Genomic DNA, 18,274 nt, shown 5'->3' with positions numbered 1-18,274 from the left:
CCATAAGTTAAACATTGATGGTGTTATTACAGATGACCAAAAATGTATCGCAAAATACTGTAGCAATTTTTACAGAAAATTGTATAGCTCTACGTATTGTCAGGAATCCACAGATATATTTTTTAACTCACTGAATAATGTTCACTCTATCAGTGATATAGAATCTAAACAGTGTGATGAACCTATCAAAGTTGAAGAGATTATAGAGTCTATCAAACATCTAAAGAACAATAAATCACCAGGTGTTGATGGAATTACATCAGAATTTTACAAATTATTTTCTGAACAAGTAGCTCCCTATTTGAAGTCTTTTTAGAGAGTATTAAAAACAATGTTCTCCCTCCTACAATGAGTCAGGGGTTAATAACACTGATACCTAAGCCTAAAAAAGAAGTGCTGCTCATCGATAACTGGCGTCCAATTTGTCTTCTTAATAATGACTATAAGATATTAGCCTTACTACTAATATAATTAAAGAAGTCCTGGATGCAATCATTGATGAAACACAGTCTGGCTTTATGAGGAACAGACATATTTCTAACAATGTCAGACTAGTATTAGACATACTTGACTACTCAGACCTAATAACTGAGGATAGCTTCATATTATTTTTTGATTTTTATAAAGCATTTGACACAGTAGAGCATCAGTTTCTCTTCCACTCCCTTGAGAGACTTGGCTTTGGGGATTTTTTTCTGTAAGGCTATTAAGACTCTATGCAAATGGTAACAGCTCTATCAAATTGAAATATGGCACCTCACCCAGATTTGAGTAAAAGAGAGGTATTAGTCAAGGTTGTCCTATCTCTCCGTACCTGTTTTTATTAATCACCCAACTTCTTGCAAATTCTTTCAATAAGGTATTTCCATAGCTGGTAAGGAAATTATTATAAGGCATAACCATTACAAAGGATCAGAAGTCTAGAGGCTAAATTTTAACCCTCTTATTAAAAAAACCCAGAAGAAGCTAAATCAATGGCTACAGAGGGACTTATCTTTAAAAGGTAGAGTCCTAATAACCAAGGCTGAAGGTATCTCTAGACTAACATATGGCACTCTATCTTTATATCTTGACAGTAAAATAAGCAAGGAGATAGACCAGATGCTTTTCAACTTTCTTTGGAGAAACCATACCCATTACAGTAGGAAAACTGTTGTAATGAACACTTATGAGAATGGTGGACTGAATTTTCTGGACTTTACTATTTTAAATAATACTTTTAAGATCAATTTGGATAAAACAATTCCTAAGAAGACCCACTTCTATCTGGTATTTTATACCTCATGTCTTCTCTACTTTTGGTGGCCTTAACTTCATGTTGTTTTGCAATTATAATATTGACAAAGTTCCAGTGAAACTTTCTGCTTTTCATCGGCAGGTTTTCTTGTCATGGTCCTTAATTTTAAAACACAATTTTTCTCCACACAGATATTATATATGGAATAATCGGGATATATTTATAAAAATACTTCTTTGTTTTTAGAATATTGGTTCCCGAAATAATATCCTATTGGTGAGCCAACTGGTAAATGCAGAGGGTCTTTTACTCAGTTATAAAGAATTCTTATCACTTTACAAGGTCCCTGTAACACCTAAAGATTTTGCAATTGTTTTAGATGCCATTCCCCCAGGTGTTGCTATGTTATTCAGGAACGTGTCAAGACCTGACCCTCAGAGCCTACCTCCCATTACCCCTGTTGACTCATCAGTAGGAAAGATTTGTTTCTCTTTTGGTCCATTCAACAACAGAGCGATACGATCCTTGTTTCAGCAGGATGCTGTATCTATACCTTATGTCATGCCTTATTGGAATGGATTTATTGATAATATCTGTTGGAAAAAAGGTTGGATGTTGCCACACACATACCTACTTGTTAACAAAATTAAGGAAGTTTCCTTTAAAATTATTCATAAATATTATCCTGCCAACCACTATATGAAGAAGTTTAAGGAAAACATCAACTCAAATTGCTCCTTTTGTAATGACCACCCAGAAACAGTTTTGCATCTTTTTTGGCATTGTATGCATGTAAAAAAACTGTGGCAAGACATCAGTAGGTTTATAATTGAACACATTTATGAAGATTTTCCACTATTGTGGAGAGATGTACTGTTTGGATTCTTTACATACAATAGAAATAAGCTGAAACATTTTTATGTAATTAATTTTATTATTCACAAATGTAAATTTACAAACAGAAAACCACATTTTCGTACCCTACAAAAAGAAATAGAACTGTATTTTAAGAAGATTAAATGCTCTACTAACAAAAAAGCTGTTAGAATTGTAAGTATATGCATGTCCCTTAAGGACCTTGTGTAATTGTAATGTGATGTTGTACCCCCTAGCTCGATTGTCCATTGTTTGTAATCTATGTATGCTTGTGTTCCCTCATGTGCTTTATGTATCGATTTGTTGTTAATAAAAATAATAATAATAATACAATTTTTAAAAAGGGCATGTTCTATCAGCACACTAGAACGTGTTGAAAGATAAATAATCAGTAGTATACGTGACACAATTAGGTCTCTGGGCCAAGCTTTGCCAATGTTATTTGTTTAATAAGTCAAGTGTAGTAATGCAGTGCATTGATTTTTTTCTAACCATAATTTGTAAGAAAACTGAATAGTGAACAAGTGTGAAGTACAATTAGTTAGTTGACGGTTTCATGCCATAATCACCAGTCTTTTGATTTAGTCAAAATTGGTGACAGAACGTCAGTCTTTATAGGATCATAGTCAAAACAGAACATCAAGTCTTTATAGGATCATAGTCAAAACACTGAGACCAATATGATTACAACGAAACAGATACATATAGCACACCTTTGAAACAGAAATACAATCTAGATAGGAGCTGACCTTCGTTCCTCCACAGTGGAGGCTGTCCCGGTGTCTAGCTCAAAGTCCAGGTCTGGGTGCCGGTTGACGTGACAGAGTGAGTTGTCTCGTTCCCTCTCTCTCTGTGTGTTTGTGCTTCTCTCATTCCTCCAGCTGAACTTGGTGGATCGTCAACGCTGTGTCCCTAGCTGTCCCTCCGCTTCTCTGAACCACAATGACGCACTGGGCCTCCCTTGCTCTCCTTCTGGTTTTGAGCCTCTCCACCCAGGGGACCCTCTCCCAGGACGCTGAGGAACCTGCACCAGTGGACCCAAGCCAGGCCCCTGTCGACCCCTCCCAGGCAGAGGATGAGGACGAGTGGGGACTGAACTCCGTTAGGGGAGGCTTTGAAGCCGTCAATGGATACTTTGACTCCGTGCTGGAGCTTATGGGCGGACGCGATGGAGTGTGCCAGTACCGCTGTCGATATGGTAAGAACATGATCGACTCCTCTGGCTAGCCTATCATACATGTATCATATGCGTGGCATGCCAACGATAGTCAGAGGAGTTGGCGAAACAAGCCCACCTAGACCAGGCTAGTGATTAGTTAGCCGAGATATTCTGTTCTGTATAGACCGCTTCCATGTGATCCTAAATTCAAATTGCGTAACGATTATCCGGGCAGGTAGAGATCCATTATAGATTAGCGAGATGGTACCCAATGGAGATAAACATGGACATTAAGATTTTCTGAGGTTTTTAACACATCCTCATGTTGAAGCCATTTAAACTCTTAAATGCAAGGACACCATATAAATGATTGGGGAGAGCTTATACTAGGATTTCCTTTGACATTACTAATAACCTTTATCACCTCACATCTGATAATGCTCCTTAGTCAGTGGACTATGAGCAAGGAGAGAGAGCTGGCAGAGGTGTCATGAGGTAAAGTGTGAACTACTCAGTGATTCACAGCTAGGATGTAGTGTTCACCTTTGATATCACATGTCCCATGGGCTTTACCTGTGTTGACCATGGACTCTGTTTTGGTTGCCACCATTGATGAACTGATAATCTTCTCCAACAACGTCTGTTGTCTGACATACAATTTATGGACATCCAACCTCCCACTGGGCACACACTGGTTGAATCAACATTGTTTCCACATCATTTCAATGAAATTAGGTTGAACCAGTGGGGATTAGACTTTGAATTGACATCTGTGACCAGTGGGCTCCCTTTGCTGGGTTGGTCAATCAAGTGTGGATGGCAAACAAGGATGGGTTCAGTTCCATTTCAAGTCAATTCAATGAATTTATCAAGTAAAACTGAAATTCCAGTTCCTACTTTCCTCCTTGGATTTAAAAATAAATTAAAAGTGGAAATAAATATTCCTTTCTTGAATTGAAGGGAACTGATGTCTCTAACATTCTTTCTACCTCAGGTAAAGCTGCTCTTCCTCGCCCTGACTACCAGATGCCAGAGCCCAACGGATGCAGCGCCTACTTCCTAGGCCTTCCGGTACCCAATAGTGTATGCATATGTAGATGATTGGATACACACCCACACATTAATGCTCGGTGAAACATTTCCCCAATCAAGTATTTTTCGACTTGTACATTGGTCATACAACTCCAATAATATACAGATTGAAGAGTATGCATGCAGAGTGTACAAAACATTAGGAACACCTGCTCCTTCAATGACAGACTGACCAGGTGAACACTTATTGATGTCACTTGCTAAATCCACTTCAAATCAGTGTTGATGAAGGGGAGGAGATAGGTTTAATAAGATAAGATAAGCCTTGAGACAAGTGAGACATGGACTGTGTATGTGTGCCATTCAGAGGATGAATGGGCAAGACAAAATATTTGAGTGCCTTTGAACAAGGTATGGTAGTAGGTGCTAGGCGCACCATTTTGAGTGTGTCAAGAACTGCAATGCTGCTGGGTTTGTAAACGGTCAACCGTTTCCTGTGTGTATCAAAAATAGTCCGCCACCCAAAGGACATCCAGCCAACTTGAGCATTGGAGTCATCATTGGCCAGCATCCCTGTGGAACGCTTTCGACACCTTGTAGAGTCCACACCCCGACAAATGGAGGCTGTTCTGAGGGCAAAAGTATTCAAGGGGGTTCCTAATGTTTTGTACACTTAGTGTATAACACCATTATAGCACACCACAAACACACACTCACCACCCTTGTCCTGTTCCATCAAGGTTGATCTGGGTATCCCTGCCATGACTAAGTGCTGCAATCAGCTGGACATGTGTTACGACACCTGTGGCTCCAACAAGTACCGCTGCGACTCCAAGTTCCGCTGGTGTCTCCACAGCATCTGCTCTGACCTCAAGAAGAGCCTGGGCTTCATGTCAAAGGTTGAAGGTCAGTCAACCTGATGCAGTGTACATGGAGAGTTCCACAGTCTGAAAAGTGTATAAGCCATCAAGCCCTCGATTCCTCTGTTCCTCAACTCCCTCTCGAAGTCCATTGCAGGAGGCGCCAACGTCCCTCCCCTCAAACTTTCTCCAATGAACTTTGAGGGGGCGCAAGGAATTAAGTAAAAATCTAAGATTTGACAGCTTGTACACTTTTCATACAGAGCCACAGATTACACCTACAGCCCTATACCTGAACTTCATTGCACTTTCATCAGGCCTATTGATATTTTGCTCAAGATGTTTAAATAGGCCAGTAATTAACTCTCATCCCCATGTCCCTCTTTACCTTCAAGCCTGTGAGACGGTAGCAGACACCCTGTTCAACACAGTCTGGACTCTGGGCTGCAGGCCCTACATGAACAGCCAGAGGGAAGCCTGCCTCTGTGAAGGAGAGGAGAGGGATGAGCTTTAAATTAGGGTTACACACACACACAGCTCTCCTATTCACCAAGTAATATGGGATGATACGTCACTCCAAATGACTGCTGGAGATTCGACTTGATTAGGGTTTTTTCAAAAGACTCATATTTTGGCTATTTGTGTAATTTATTTGGTGTTTTACTTGGTTTTGTTTAACAGAACAAGTGCTGTATATTTGCAACAACTGTTGGGTTTATTTTTTTTAAATCTACAAAAAAATGTGTACTACAATACAATCTTGTATTTGTCTTGAGTTCTGGAAAATATGAATGCCATGTGCTTCAGACTGCATCTCTTCCTGAAAACAGGGGAACACAGAACGCACACAAATCTGAAGTTCAAACTATACACTAACTATACAAATATACTGTACATGAATTTACAAAGATGAATGCCAGACATTATCTTCTATTAAATTCAAATGTGTTTTATATCTCGCCATAACTTAATTCATGATTCATTTTTTAATTGACACAATTAGGTAGAAATTATACATTACTCCACACTTAGTCCTGAGATACAAAGAAAGCAGTTTATTCAGTTAAATATATACAAAATGAAACCGGACAGGATCTATAAGCTTGGGATTGAAAATAGTTAGACAGTTTCCCTGGCTTTTATAACTAAAACAACCTCCTGGTACTGCCCATGCCATAAAAGCAATCTGAACATACAGTACACTGAAAAAAAACTTCAATATGAATCCTCAGAGGATATGGCCAAAAGACAAACCTATGGTGGTATTATTATACTGAACAAAAATATAATAGCAACATGCAACTCTGTTTTTACTGGGTTAGAGTTCATATAAGGAAATAAGTTCATTAGGCACTAATTTATGGATTTCACATGACTGGGCAGAGGTGTAGCCATGGTTGGGCCTTGGAGGGCATAGGCCCACCCACTTGGCAGCCAGGGCCACCCACCACCAGGCTCAGCCAATCAGAAATATTTCTTTCCCCACAAAAGGGCTTCACTACAGACAGAAATGCTCCACAGCACCCCCCACGTGGTCTGCAGTTGTGAGGCCGGATGTACGTACTGACAATTTCTCTAAAACGACGGAGATGGTAGAGAAATCAACATTAAATTATCTGGCAAGAGCTCTGGTGGAAATTCCTGCAGTCAGCATTCTCCCTCAAAACTTGAGACATCCGCGACATTGTGTTGTGTGACAAAACTGTACATTTGAAAGTGGCCGTTTTATTGTCCCCTGCACAAGGTGCACCTGTGTAATGATCATGCTGTTTAATCAGCTTCTTTATGACACAACTGTCAGGTGGATGGATTATCTTGGCAAAGGAGAAAAGCTCACTAACATGGATGTAAACAAATGTGTGCATATGGAACATTTCCTGGATTTGTTTTTTCTTCAGCACTTCACATGTTGTGTTTATGTTTTTGTTCAGTGTACAAATCTAGAAATATTCTGGTGGTAGAATGCAATGTCATTCCAGGTGGTAGAATGCAATCAGTGGTGGAAAAACTACCCAATCGTCATACTTGAGCAAAATTGAAGAAAATGACTCAAGTAAAAGCCACCCAGTAAAATACTACTTACGTAAAAAGTATTTGGTTTTAAAGATACCGAAGTATCAAAAGTAAAATGTAATTGCTAAAATATACTTAAGTATCAAAAGGTAAAATAATTTCTAATTCCTTATATTAAGCCAACCAGACGGCACAATGTGTTCTCTTAATTTACGGATAGCCAGGGACACACTCTAATACTCAGGCCGCCAGATCAGAGGCAGTAGAGATGACCAGGGATGTTCTGATAAGTGTGTGAATTGGACCATTTTCCCGTCCTGCTAGGTATTCAAAATGTAATGAGTACTTTTTGGTGTCAGGGAAATTGTATTGAGTAAAAAGTACATTCTTTTCTTTACGAATGTAGCAAAGTAAAAATGGTCAAAAATAAAAAAGTCAAATAAAGAACAGATACTCCCAAAAACAACTCACTCATCGGCCAGTTAATTTGGTACACCACCCCATTTACGAAAATGGATCGCTCTTACAGACAGCTATATAAAGCAGGGAGACAGGGATTGAGGCATTCAGTTACTGTTCCATTGAACGTTAGAATGTACAAAACAACTGACCACCTTCCTGGGCTTTTCAGGCACAACAGTGTCTAGTGTTAACCGAGAATTTATTTGACCTTTATTTAACTAGGCAAGTCAGTTTAAGAACAAAATATTATTTTCAATGACGGCCTAGGAACAGTGGGTTAACTGCCTGTTCAGGGGCAGAACAACAGATTTGTACCTTGTCAGCACGGGGGTTTGAACTTGCAACCTTCCGGTTACTAGTCCAACGCTCTAACCACTAGAATGATAAAAAAAAATAATAATTAAATCCATTCTGCAGCAGTTGGCGAAAACAACTAGTTGATGAGAGGTCAAAAGAGAATGGCAAGAATCGTGTAAGCTAACAGACGGGCCACAAACAAACAAAAAATGGCGGTGTGCCGAACAGCATCTCAGAACGCACAACTTGTCGATCCTTGTCACGGATGGGCTATTGCAGCAGACGACCACACCGGGTTCCACAGCTAAAAACAAGAAGCAGCAGCTCCAGTGGGCATGTGATCATCAACACTGGACAATCGAGGAGTGAAAAAACATTGCCTGGAGCATGACAGCAAGTTCAGTTTACTTGAGTGGCCTGTGCAGTCCTCAGACCTCAACCCAGTACAGCATCTTTGGGATGAGATGGAATGGGCTGTTTGCAGCATGAATGTATTGCCGTCCAATCTGCAGCAACTGCGTGATGCCATCGCACCAGCATCCCTGTGGAACATTTCAGACAACTTGTAGAATGCCCCGAACAATTCAGGCCGTTCTGGAGGAAAAGGAGGATCCGACCCGTTATGTACCTAATAAACTGGCCAGTGAGTGTATATTAGATAAAGAGAATGTTAGCCAACGGATGTCCAAGGGGTCTGGATGGGTCAGCAGCAGGTTTGAAGGGGAGGTGAGCTCATGACGCACTGTGAAGATCAGCAGAAAAGAAGAAGACTTGAGATGAATGATGTCATTGCGTGAGTGTCACAAATAAAAGATTCTCTAGGTATTATTAGTGACATCTTATATTTTAAGGTGTGATCTGACTACACATTCATTGACATGAAACAGATGTTGAATTTCAAGCTGTTTTACCTACAACATCCGCCCTTTCAGGTTATGTTGGGGCTTCTGATGGGACTTCTTTTAAATGCGTCGATTTCTGCTTCATCTTCAGGTTGAACTCACCAAGCTGCGGAAAAAAACAACATAATTATTGTCTTTAAAAAGGCTTGGTCATATTGATCTCTCAAATCCTCACTATTTGATTAGTAGAAAATCAAGAGGGACATATATCAAGGTTTTGGTGTTTCTGCCACTCTTTGGGGATGAAATGTATTAACGTTTAGAATAGATGCAGACATGCATTCTTCATAACCAATAGGGGACATCACAAATTAGTGAAGTACCTTCATAGCAAAGACAGTACTTTGATTCATTCGAGCAAATGTAGTCTCAAACTCTAAATGTCACAAACCTTTTTCTTTAATTTCACCTTCATCTCTTCGTCTGTCCTTTTCTGCTCTGTCTCCCAGTCTGGCTTTTTCTCAGCCTCGGGTTCAGAGAGGGCAAATAGGTCCGTTGCAGCCACATTCGCCACAGAGTCTGCAAACACCCTCTGCCATTCTGTCAATGATTTGTCCTCCGCTTCTGGCGCCGTCTTGGGCTCTGGTTCAGAGGGGACCTCAAGGCCTTTTGCAACCGCTTCCGCCAAACGCAGTTTCCACCTTGTCATATAGGCTCTGTTTCTCATGGATAAACCTTGGTTGAATAAACCTCCTTTTTCTTCCAGGTTTTTCACCTTTCTCCCTTTTCTATTTGGGAATCCTGTTCTAGAGGGTGCCCCAGAATACTTTGTAGCCACCGGAGGGACCACAAAATGCAATTTCTCCCCTTCTATGACTGCATCTCCTTCTGGCACTTTCTTTGTACCGGGCTCCTTGGCAGCCACCAGAGGAGTTTCTTTAAGCTGCCTCAATTCTTGTATATTTTTGCGATTAATCAAGTTAATCCGATAGCGTTGCCTCTTCAGTTGCATTTTTATACTCAAACGGTTTAGTCCGGCAGGCTTTGAGTCTTGGTTTATGCTGGGATGGACAAGTCTGGGCCACACAGTCTTTACTTCCTGTTCAGGGATGCTCAGGGATGCGTCTGGGTCCCTCACTTGTTCATCCATGTTTGTGAACTGAGGGTTTCCAGTGGCCTGTGTGTATGGCTGGAAAAATCTTTCTGGAGTGCCACTATAGTAAGAAGGTGGGCAGTTGGGGTACAGTGGATACCCAAGGGGGTTAGGGGGGGGCACTGTACCAGGGAGCACGATACTCGGGGGCATGGTACTAGGGAACACGGTAGCAGGGGGAAAGCTACACCCTGGAGGGAAGGCGCTGGCGTAGGGGCCGCCGTGGTATGCCATGTACTGAGAGTACTGCACTGGGTCGGTTGCCATCAAAGATGCACGAGGGTGTGTAGGATCGTTGGAGTATGGGTAAAGCCCCCGGAAGCTTTCCTTGTCCCCATCCCACTCTTTGTCTCGCTCCCACCATCCCTCTCTGTCCTTGTCTCTCTCAGATCTGCTCCTGTCCCACTCTCTGTCCCCGTCTCTAGTACTAGTGCGTATTTTCCTTTCTGTCTCCCACCATCTATATCTATCCAGCTCTCTGGTACTAGAGTGTCTGTCTCTCTCAGATCTGCCCCCGTCTCTCTCTCTGTCCTGGTCTCTGGTGCTTGAGCGTCTGTCTCTGTCTCGCTCAGATCTGCCCCTGTCTCTCTCAGATCTGTCTCTGTCTCTCTCTCTGTCCTGGTCTCTGGTGCTTGAGCGTCTGTATCTGTATCTCTCTCTGTCCTGGTCTCTGGTGCCTGAGCGTCTGTCTCTGTCTCTCTCAGATCTGCACCTGTCTCTGTCTCTCTCAGATCTGCCCCTGTCTCTGTCTCTCTCTCTGTCCTGGTCTCTGGTGCTTGAGCGTCTGTCTCTGTCTCTCTCAGATCTACCCCTGTCTCTGTCTCGGTCCTGGTCTCTGGTGCTAGAGCGTTTGTATTTTGAGGTCCACCGATGGCAAGGAGGGCTGGAGTTGGAGCTATCTGATAACAAGGTAATACTGTGACATTTACTTGAGCATGCTCTCTCCTCTTTATCTTTCCCTTTCTCGCTCTCCTCTTTCTCCTCCTGTTTATCTTCCTCGCTCTCCTCTTTCTCCTCCTGTTTATCTTCCTCGCTCTCCTCTTTCTCCTCCTGTTTATCTTCCTCGCTCTCCTCTTGTTTATCTTCCTCGCTCTCCTCTTTCTCCTCCTGTTTATCTTCCTCGCTCTCCTCTTTCTCCTCCTGTTTATCTTCCTCGCTCTCCTCTTGTTTATCTTCCTCGCTCTCCTCTTTCTCCTCCTGTTTATCTTTCTCACTCTCCCCTTTCTCCTTCTGTTTATCTTTCTCGCTCTCCTTTTCCTCCTTCTGTTTATCTTTCTCACTCTCCCCTTTCTCCTTCTGTTTATCTTTCTCACTCTCCCCTTTCTCCTTCTGTTTATCTTTCTCACTCTCCCCTTTCTCCTTCTGTTTATCTTTCTCACTCTCCTCTTTGTCCTTCTTGCTCTCCTCTTTCTCAACCCCCCACACGCTTTCTTTCTTGCCCCCCTTCTTCCCCAGGTCTCTCTTCTTCCCATACAGCCTCTCCTGGATCCTGTCATTCAGTCGGCCCAACTCCTCCACCCCCAGATCCAGCCCAACAGTCTGCAGCAGGCTCTGGATCTGTCCGTACTTCTGCTCATCCTCAGGCCTCATTTTCCTCTTCTCCTCCACCTGTGGAGACATGGACTTGAGCCTCCCTTTCCTCTTCTCCTCAACAGGTGGAGACTTGGACTTAAGCCTCCCTTTCCTCTTCTCCTCAACAGGTGGAGACTTGGACTTAAGCCTCCCTTCCCTCTTCTCCTCAACAGGTGGAGACTTGGACTTAAGCCTCCCTTTCCTCTTCTCCTCAACAGGTAGAGACTTGGACTTAAGCCTCCCTTTCCTCTTCTCCTCAACAGGTGGAGACTTGGACTTAAGCCTCCCTTTCCTCTTCTCCTCAACAGGTGGAGACTTGGACTTAAGCCTCCCTTTCCTCTTCTCCTCCACCTGTGTAGACTTGGGCTTTTTGTTTTTTGGGCTATCCATAGCCTGGATGAAGCCTAAACTAAGGCTATGTTGCCCAATCTCTCCTCCTCCACTTTGTAAGAGACTGCGGTGCTGTGGCAGAACGTTACCTGCTTGGGCCACTTGACGCAACAGATCCCCAAACGGATTGGGCTGAACCCCGAGTAGTGTGGGCTGACCCCAGAGTATATTGAACGAACCTTGTGGGAACTCATCAAATCGGGAGCGCCTTTTGCGAGAGGGCACCTTCCTCTCACTCTTAGAGTTGGTCTCGAGCTGGCCATGAAGTGGAGGCGGCTGACCTTGTGGCAGCTCCTCTCCCATAGAGGGTAAATCCTTGAAATTGTTGACAATCTTTGAGAGCCTGTCGATGTCCACCCCTTTGTTGAGGACATTGAGGAAGTGCTGGAAGCCCTTGGCTGCTTTGTCCTGAACAATGGGATAAGGGACCAAACATGAGGAAACATCAACAAATAACCATCCACTGCAACAGCTATATACATTTTAAACGTGTATGCTGGTCCGCTTCCAAAACACAATTGATCCCAGATATGGTACATAGTACACACCTCCTTATTCACCATGGGATTGCGTCGCTGCGCCAATAAAGCCTCCACTTTGAGTTTCAGAGGATGCTCCTCTTCATGGACGTCCAGGGTAAGGCTGCCCTTCAATCTGCTGTCTTTGTGCAGGATGGACTCGTTCATCCGTTCCACAAAGCTTTTGACCACTTTGGGCGGATGGAGAACAAGCTTGGGAGGGACCTTCTGGTTGGCAGCCTCCTGGAGTAAATTGAGGAAAATATTGAATGTACCGGCACCACCAGTATCAGAGAATTAAACAAACTATTCTGACCAACAGAAAGAAAAAACATTTGATTTTGAAACCATTCAATTTTGAGATAACCCACTAACTAAAAATGAAGTTAGTTAGTGGGTTATGCCGATTTCAGAACCATAAAACATTGTCCACCCAAATCTGCCAGGGGGGTGCCTAGTCTCCCTTACGGCCAGATCAGGTGCCTACATAGTACACACACCATAGACATACAGTGCCTTGGGGAAGTATTCAGACCCCTTGACTTTCTCCAAATTTTGTTACGTTACAGCCTTATTCCAAAATTGACAAAAAATATATATATAATCCTCAGCAATCCACACACACAATACCCCATAAAAATCTGAAATACATTATTTACATAAGTATTCAGACCCTTTGCTGTGAGACTCAAAACTGAGCTCAGGTGCAACCTGTTTCCATTGATCATCCTTGAGGTGTTTCTACAACTTGATTGGAGTCCACCTGTGGTACATTCAATTGATTGGACATGGTTTGGAAGGCCACACAACTAGAGGTCGACAGATTATGATTTTTCAACGCCGATACCGATACTGATTATTGGAGGACCAAAAAAGCCGATACCGATTAATCAGCCAATTTATTTATTTGTAATAATGACAATTACAACAATACTGAATGAACACTTATTTTAACTTAATATAATACATCAATAAAATCAATTTAGCCTCAAATAAATAATGAAACATGTTCAGTTTGGTTGAAATAATGCAAAAACAAAGTGTTGGAGAAGAAAGTAGTATGTGCCAATATGCAATATGTGCCATGTAAAAATGTGTGCCATGTAAAAAAGCTAACGTTTATGTTCCTTGCTCAGAACATGAGAACATATGAAAGCTGGTGGTTCCTTTTAACATGAGACTTCAATATTCCAAGGTAAGAGGTTTTAGGTTGTAGTTAATATAGTATTTATAGGACAATTTCTCTCTATACCATTTGTATTTCATATACCTTTGACTATTGGATGTTCTTATAGGCACTATAGTATTTCCAGTGTAACAGTATAGCTTCCGTCCCTCTCCTCGCTCCTACCTGGGCTCGAACCAGGAACACATCGACAACAGCCACACTCGAAGCAGTGTTACCCATCGCTCCACAAAAGCCGTGGCCCTTGTAGCGCAAGGGGAAAACTACTCCAAATCTAAAAGCGAGTAACGTACGTTTGAAACGGTATTAGCGCACCCCGCTAACTAGCTAGCCATTTCACATTCGTTACACCAGCCATTAGGCTGATAGTCTTGAAGTCATAAACAGCGCTGTGCTTGCGAAGAGCTGCTGGCAAAACGCACGAAAGTGCTGTTTGAATGAATGATTACGGGCCTGCTGCTGCCTACCATCGCTCAGTCAGACTGCTCTATCAAATCAGACTTAATTATAACATAATAACACAGAAATACGAGCCTTTGTTCATTAATATGGTCGAATCCGGAAACTATAATTTCGAAAACAAAACGTTTATTATTTCAGTGAAATACGGAACCGTTCGGTATTTTATCTAATGGGTGGGTGGCATCCCTAAGTCTAAATATTCTTGTTACATTGCACAACCGTCAATGTTATGTCATAATTACATAAAATTCTGCCAAATTAGTTCGCAATGAGCCAGGCAGCCCAAACTGTCGCATATACCCTGACTCTAAGTGCAATGAACGCAAGAGAAATGACACTATTTCACCTGGTTAATATTGCCTGCTAAAATTGATTAGTGATTACGATTGATTGTTTTTTTAAAGATAAGTGTAATGCTAGCTAGCAATTTACCTTGGCTTCTACTGCATTCGCGTAACAGGCAGGCTACTTGTGGAGTTCAATGGTTAGAGCGTTGGACTAGTTAACTGTACGGTTGCAAGATTGGATCCCCTGAGCTGACAAGGTGAAAATCTGTCGTTCTGCCCCTGAACAAGGCAGTTAACCCACTGTTCCTAGGCCGTAATTGAAAGACTTGCCTAGTTAAATAAAGGTATAACAAACAAACAAAAATTGTAAAAAAGAAAGGAAATCGGCGCCCAAAAACACAGATTTACGATTGTTATGAAAACTTGAAATCGGCCCTAATTAATCGGCCATTCCGATTAAACGGTCGACCTCTACACACAACTGTCTATAAAGGTCCCACAGTTGACAGTGCATGTCACAGCAAAAACCATGCCATGATGTTGAAGGAATTGTCTGTAGAGCTACGAGACAGATCTGGGGAAGGGTAACAAAACATTTTTGCAGCACTGAAGGTCCCCAGGAATACAGTGCCGTCCATCATTCTTAAATAGAAGAAGTTTGGACCACCAAGACTGTTCCTAGAGTTGGCCGCGAGGCCAGACTGAGCAATCGTGGGAGAAGGGCCTGGGTCAGGGAGGTGACCACGATGTTCACTCTGACAGAGCTCTAGAGTCTCTGTGGAGATGGGAGAAACTTCCACTAAATCAGGCTTTAAATGGCAGAGTGGCCAGTTGGAAGCCACTCCTCAGTAAAAGGTACATGACAGCCCGCTTGGAGCTTGCCAAACGGCACCTAAAGAAACAAGATTCTCTGGTTTGATGAAACCAAGATTGAACTCTTTGGCCTGAATGCCAAGAGTCACGTCTGGAGGAAACCTGGCACCATCCCTATGGTGAAGCATGGAGGTGGCAGCATCATGCTGTGGGGATGTTTTTCAGCAGCAGGGACTGGGAGACTGGTCAGGATCGAGGGAAAGATGACTGACGCAAAGTACAGAGAGAGCCTTGCTGAAAACCTGCTACAGAGCGCTGGAAGGTTCACCTTCCAACAGAACAAGAACCCTAAGCACACAGCCAAGACAACGCAAGAGTGGCTTCGGAACAAGTCTTTGAATGTCCTTGTGTGGCCCAGTCAGCGCCCAGACTTGAACATCTCTGGAGAGACCTGAAAATAGCTGTGCAGCAACGCTCCCCATCCAACCTGACAGAGCTTGAGAGGATCTGCAGAGAAGAATGGGAGAAACTCCCCAAATACAGGTGTGCCAAGCTTGTAGTCATACCCAAGAAGACTTGAGGCTGTAGTCGCAGTCAAAGGTGCTTCAACAAAGTACTGAGTAAAGGGTTTGAATACTTATGTAAATGTGATTTCAGTTTTTTTTATTTTTTTATATAATCGGTGATACTATCAAGAGCAGTGTGCGGTTTCTTTTTCCCCTCATGATAAATTAGCAAAAATGCCTAAACCCGTTTTTGCTTTGTCCTTATGGGGTATTGTGTGTAGATGTGTAGATTGTGTGAGGAGAAATTTGATTTAATCATTTTTAGAAATCAGACTAATGTAACAAAATGTGGAAAAAGTCGAGGGGTATGAATACATCCCGAAGGCACTGTATATAGTTTACTCACACACAGCTCCAGCTCTGAGAGGCCCAGCTTATGAGCTAAATCAGCAGCACGTTTCAATTCAGAATGAAAAATGTATGTGTTTATGCTACAAATGTGAGTGTATCAAACCCAAATCTATTAATTCTCTAATCAAACCGAATCGTTTCAAACTAAAATGTATCGTTCCCGTATCAGAGCACATGCATGTCAAATCGTCTTGAAAGGGAAAGATGCACATCCCTATTGTATTTATGTATATGTGGTGAAGTTGTGCTGTTGAGTTTGCGATGTAAGACACATTTCCTGAAAAGGACACACAAAGAACTAAGAAAGACTTTGAAGATGTATGATGCTTATCAAGCCTACGTTGTCCCTGAATACTGATCTAAGATCAGTTTAATATTTTTTTATCTCTAAATGGTTAATAGGGACAGGTTTATGGGTAACTGATTCTAGATCTTCACTTGGGGGTTATTTAACTGCCTCTCCTTAGTCTATGTAATGGAACAGAACAGTGCATCAAACATCAGGAAATCAATTGATTCATCAATACAGATGTAGTAACAAGCACATACCTTTGAGCGACATTCATTGGTCCATGCCCGCTTTCTCAAAATGCAATTCACCCTCTCTTTAAGAGTAACATCGTTATCGGAAACATTTGTTGGTAACACTTCAAGGTCCTTGTCCTTCGTCTTCTGTTTACAGATGGCCTTTGATTCAGGCCCAACCAATTCCATGGCAAAAACAACTTTTTTATGGGCAATCTGTTCCTCGATCTCCAGCTCCATCCTGTTCCGAAGGAGCTCCAGCTCCTCCACACTGAGCTCCACAGGATCTCCATCAACCTCCCCATCTGTGTCTGGGGAGAAGGGAGCACCACTACCCCTCAATGAGCCTTCGCTCCAGTCTCTGGACGATGGGTCCATTGTGTAGCTCATATCAGAGGAAGCACCATAGTCCTCCCAACCTTCTCTAGTCCTCCTCATGCTGGAGTATTCACTGTAGAGCTCTCTGGCCATAGCCTGGCCGTTGCCTCTCGTCTCAAGGCCATCGTCCCATTGCCCTGAGCTCGGTTCTCTGTACTCCCTCCGCTGACTGCATCTCTCTGGTTCTTCATACTCCCTCCGCTGACTGCATCTCTCTGGTTCTCCATACTCCATCCGCTGACTGCATCTCTCTGGTTCTCCATACTCCATCCGCTGACTGCATCTCTCTGGTTCTTCATACTCCATCTGCTGACTGCATCTCTCTGAATCTCTATACTCCATCTGCAGACTGCATGTCTCTGGTTCTTCATACTCCATCTGCAGACTGCATGTCTCTGGTTCTTCATACTCCCTCTGGTGACTGCGCCTCTCTGGATCCATTGGGTACATTCTGCCAAGGTGCCTGAGCTGGGCTGATACTCCAGAGAATAAAGGGGTGGTGAACTGTACTGTGTGTCTAGGTGACAACTATGAGACTAACGTTAAGCATGTGATGAATATAAACATGTTTTGTCGTTGATTATGCTACATTGGATGTTCTTTGCCCATATATGCCTGTTCAAGGCAAGACATAAGGACTCTAAGTAATTAACAGGCTTCTAACAAACAAGTTCAAATATATAGGTAGTTAAATTTGACTTATATAATGCCAACCTGCTTGTAAAATATTGTTTTGAATGTCAGCTGAAATGTGCTAGGTAGTCATCTAATTTTCAGAGCAGGCCCGCATATAGTTGCTAGCTAAATATTGTCAAATGTAAGCATGCCAGGTAGAATACCGACAAAATATATAAAATATCCAAATCTAAAGTCACGTTGCCACTTAAAAGGTGCAAGCAATGATTGTAATAATTGTTTACCTCCCGTCTGCCCCCTTCTAACGCGCTAATGCTACCTTCGCAGGCCTTTGTGTTCGCCGTCTCGTTCTGGATCTTCAGAGGTACCGATAACGTGCACGTACACAACCAGAGTCTGAAAAAAAATCGAAGTGCTTTGACTTGGAAATACTATTGTATATTGTAAATTGTTAGAACGGTAACTGATCAAACCATAAACTCGTTTCCAGGCCCCTAATTCGAGTTAAATTATTTCAGCTTCATAGGACCAAAAATTCCAATACTGCCACCAATAGGGCAGAATGCGAAAGTGCATGGGATTTTCTAATACAAAACCAATGGAAGGTGTCCCTGAAAAGGACTAAAGCTCAATGCGTTGAAATATGACACACTACACAC

At 42.5% G+C, this 18,274-nt stretch overlaps 2 protein-coding genes across 4 annotated transcripts; one reads left to right on the top strand and one right to left on the bottom strand.

The window, feature by feature from the left end:
- The first annotated feature begins 2,361 nt into the window (after positions 1–2,361).
- Positions 2,362–6,117, top strand: LOC110485919 (group XIIB secretory phospholipase A2-like protein). Of its 2 annotated transcripts, none has more exons than XM_021557150.2 (4): positions 2,362–3,311; positions 4,267–4,343; positions 5,045–5,210; positions 5,560–6,117. In XM_021557150.2, exons 1-4 carry the CDS (start codon positions 3,056–3,058, stop codon positions 5,676–5,678), a joined length of 618 nt encoding a protein of 205 aa, XP_021412825.1. In that variant the 5' UTR covers positions 2,362–3,055; the 3' UTR covers positions 5,679–6,117. The 2 variants fall into 2 exon arrangements, with proteins under 2 accessions (XP_021412825.1, XP_021412824.1); XM_021557149.2 differs by having other exon boundaries at positions 2,363–3,311; positions 4,267–4,355.
- Positions 6,118–6,204: 87 nt separating this feature from the next.
- On the bottom strand, positions 6,205–11,017 carry LOC110485918. Of its 2 annotated transcripts, none has more exons than XM_021557148.2 (4): positions 10,578–11,017; positions 9,230–10,490; positions 8,852–8,944; positions 6,205–8,678 (listed from the first exon to the last, which is right to left on the bottom strand). In XM_021557148.2, the coding sequence occupies exons 2-3, from the start codon at positions 10,196–10,198 to the stop codon at positions 8,870–8,872; spliced, it is 1,044 nt and encodes a 347-aa protein (XP_021412823.2). In that variant the 5' UTR covers positions 10,199–10,490; positions 10,578–11,017; the 3' UTR covers positions 6,205–8,678; positions 8,852–8,869. The 2 variants fall into 2 exon arrangements, with proteins under 2 accessions (XP_021412823.2, XP_021412822.2); XM_021557147.2 differs by having other exon boundaries at positions 8,848–8,944; positions 10,578–11,016.
- Positions 11,018–18,274: the final 7,257 nt, after the last annotated feature.

The sequence above is a fragment of the Oncorhynchus mykiss genome, chromosome 13 (genome assembly GCF_013265735.2).
Source record: "Oncorhynchus mykiss isolate Arlee chromosome 13, USDA_OmykA_1.1, whole genome shotgun sequence".
NCBI lineage: Eukaryota > Metazoa > Chordata > Actinopteri > Salmoniformes > Salmonidae > Oncorhynchus > Oncorhynchus mykiss.
Note: the sequence above shows the minus strand (reverse complement) of the source record. Positions and strands in the feature narration are given on the sequence as shown.

Excerpts from the sequence above, each read along its gene's own strand:
- LOC110485919 (XM_021557149.2), top strand. The coding sequence starts at position 3,056 with ATGACGCACTGGGCCTCCCTTGCTCTCCTTCTGGTTTTGAGCCTCTCC. Across the intron at positions 3,312-4,266 it reads CCAGTACCGCTGTCGATATG|GTAAAGCTGCTCTTCCTCGC; the intron begins GTAAGAACATGA and ends TTTCTACCTCAG. Across the intron at positions 4,356-5,044 it reads GCCTTCCGGTACCCAATAGT|GTTGATCTGGGTATCCCTGC; the intron begins GTATGCATATGT and ends TGTTCCATCAAG.
- LOC110485918 (XM_021557148.2), bottom strand. The coding sequence starts at position 10,198 with ATGGCAACCGACCCAGTGCAGTACTCTCAGTACATGGCATACCACGGC. Across the intron at positions 8,945-9,229 it reads AGGTGAAATTAAAGAAAAAG|CTTGGTGAGTTCAACCTGAA; the intron begins GTTTGTGACATT and ends TTTTTTCCGCAG.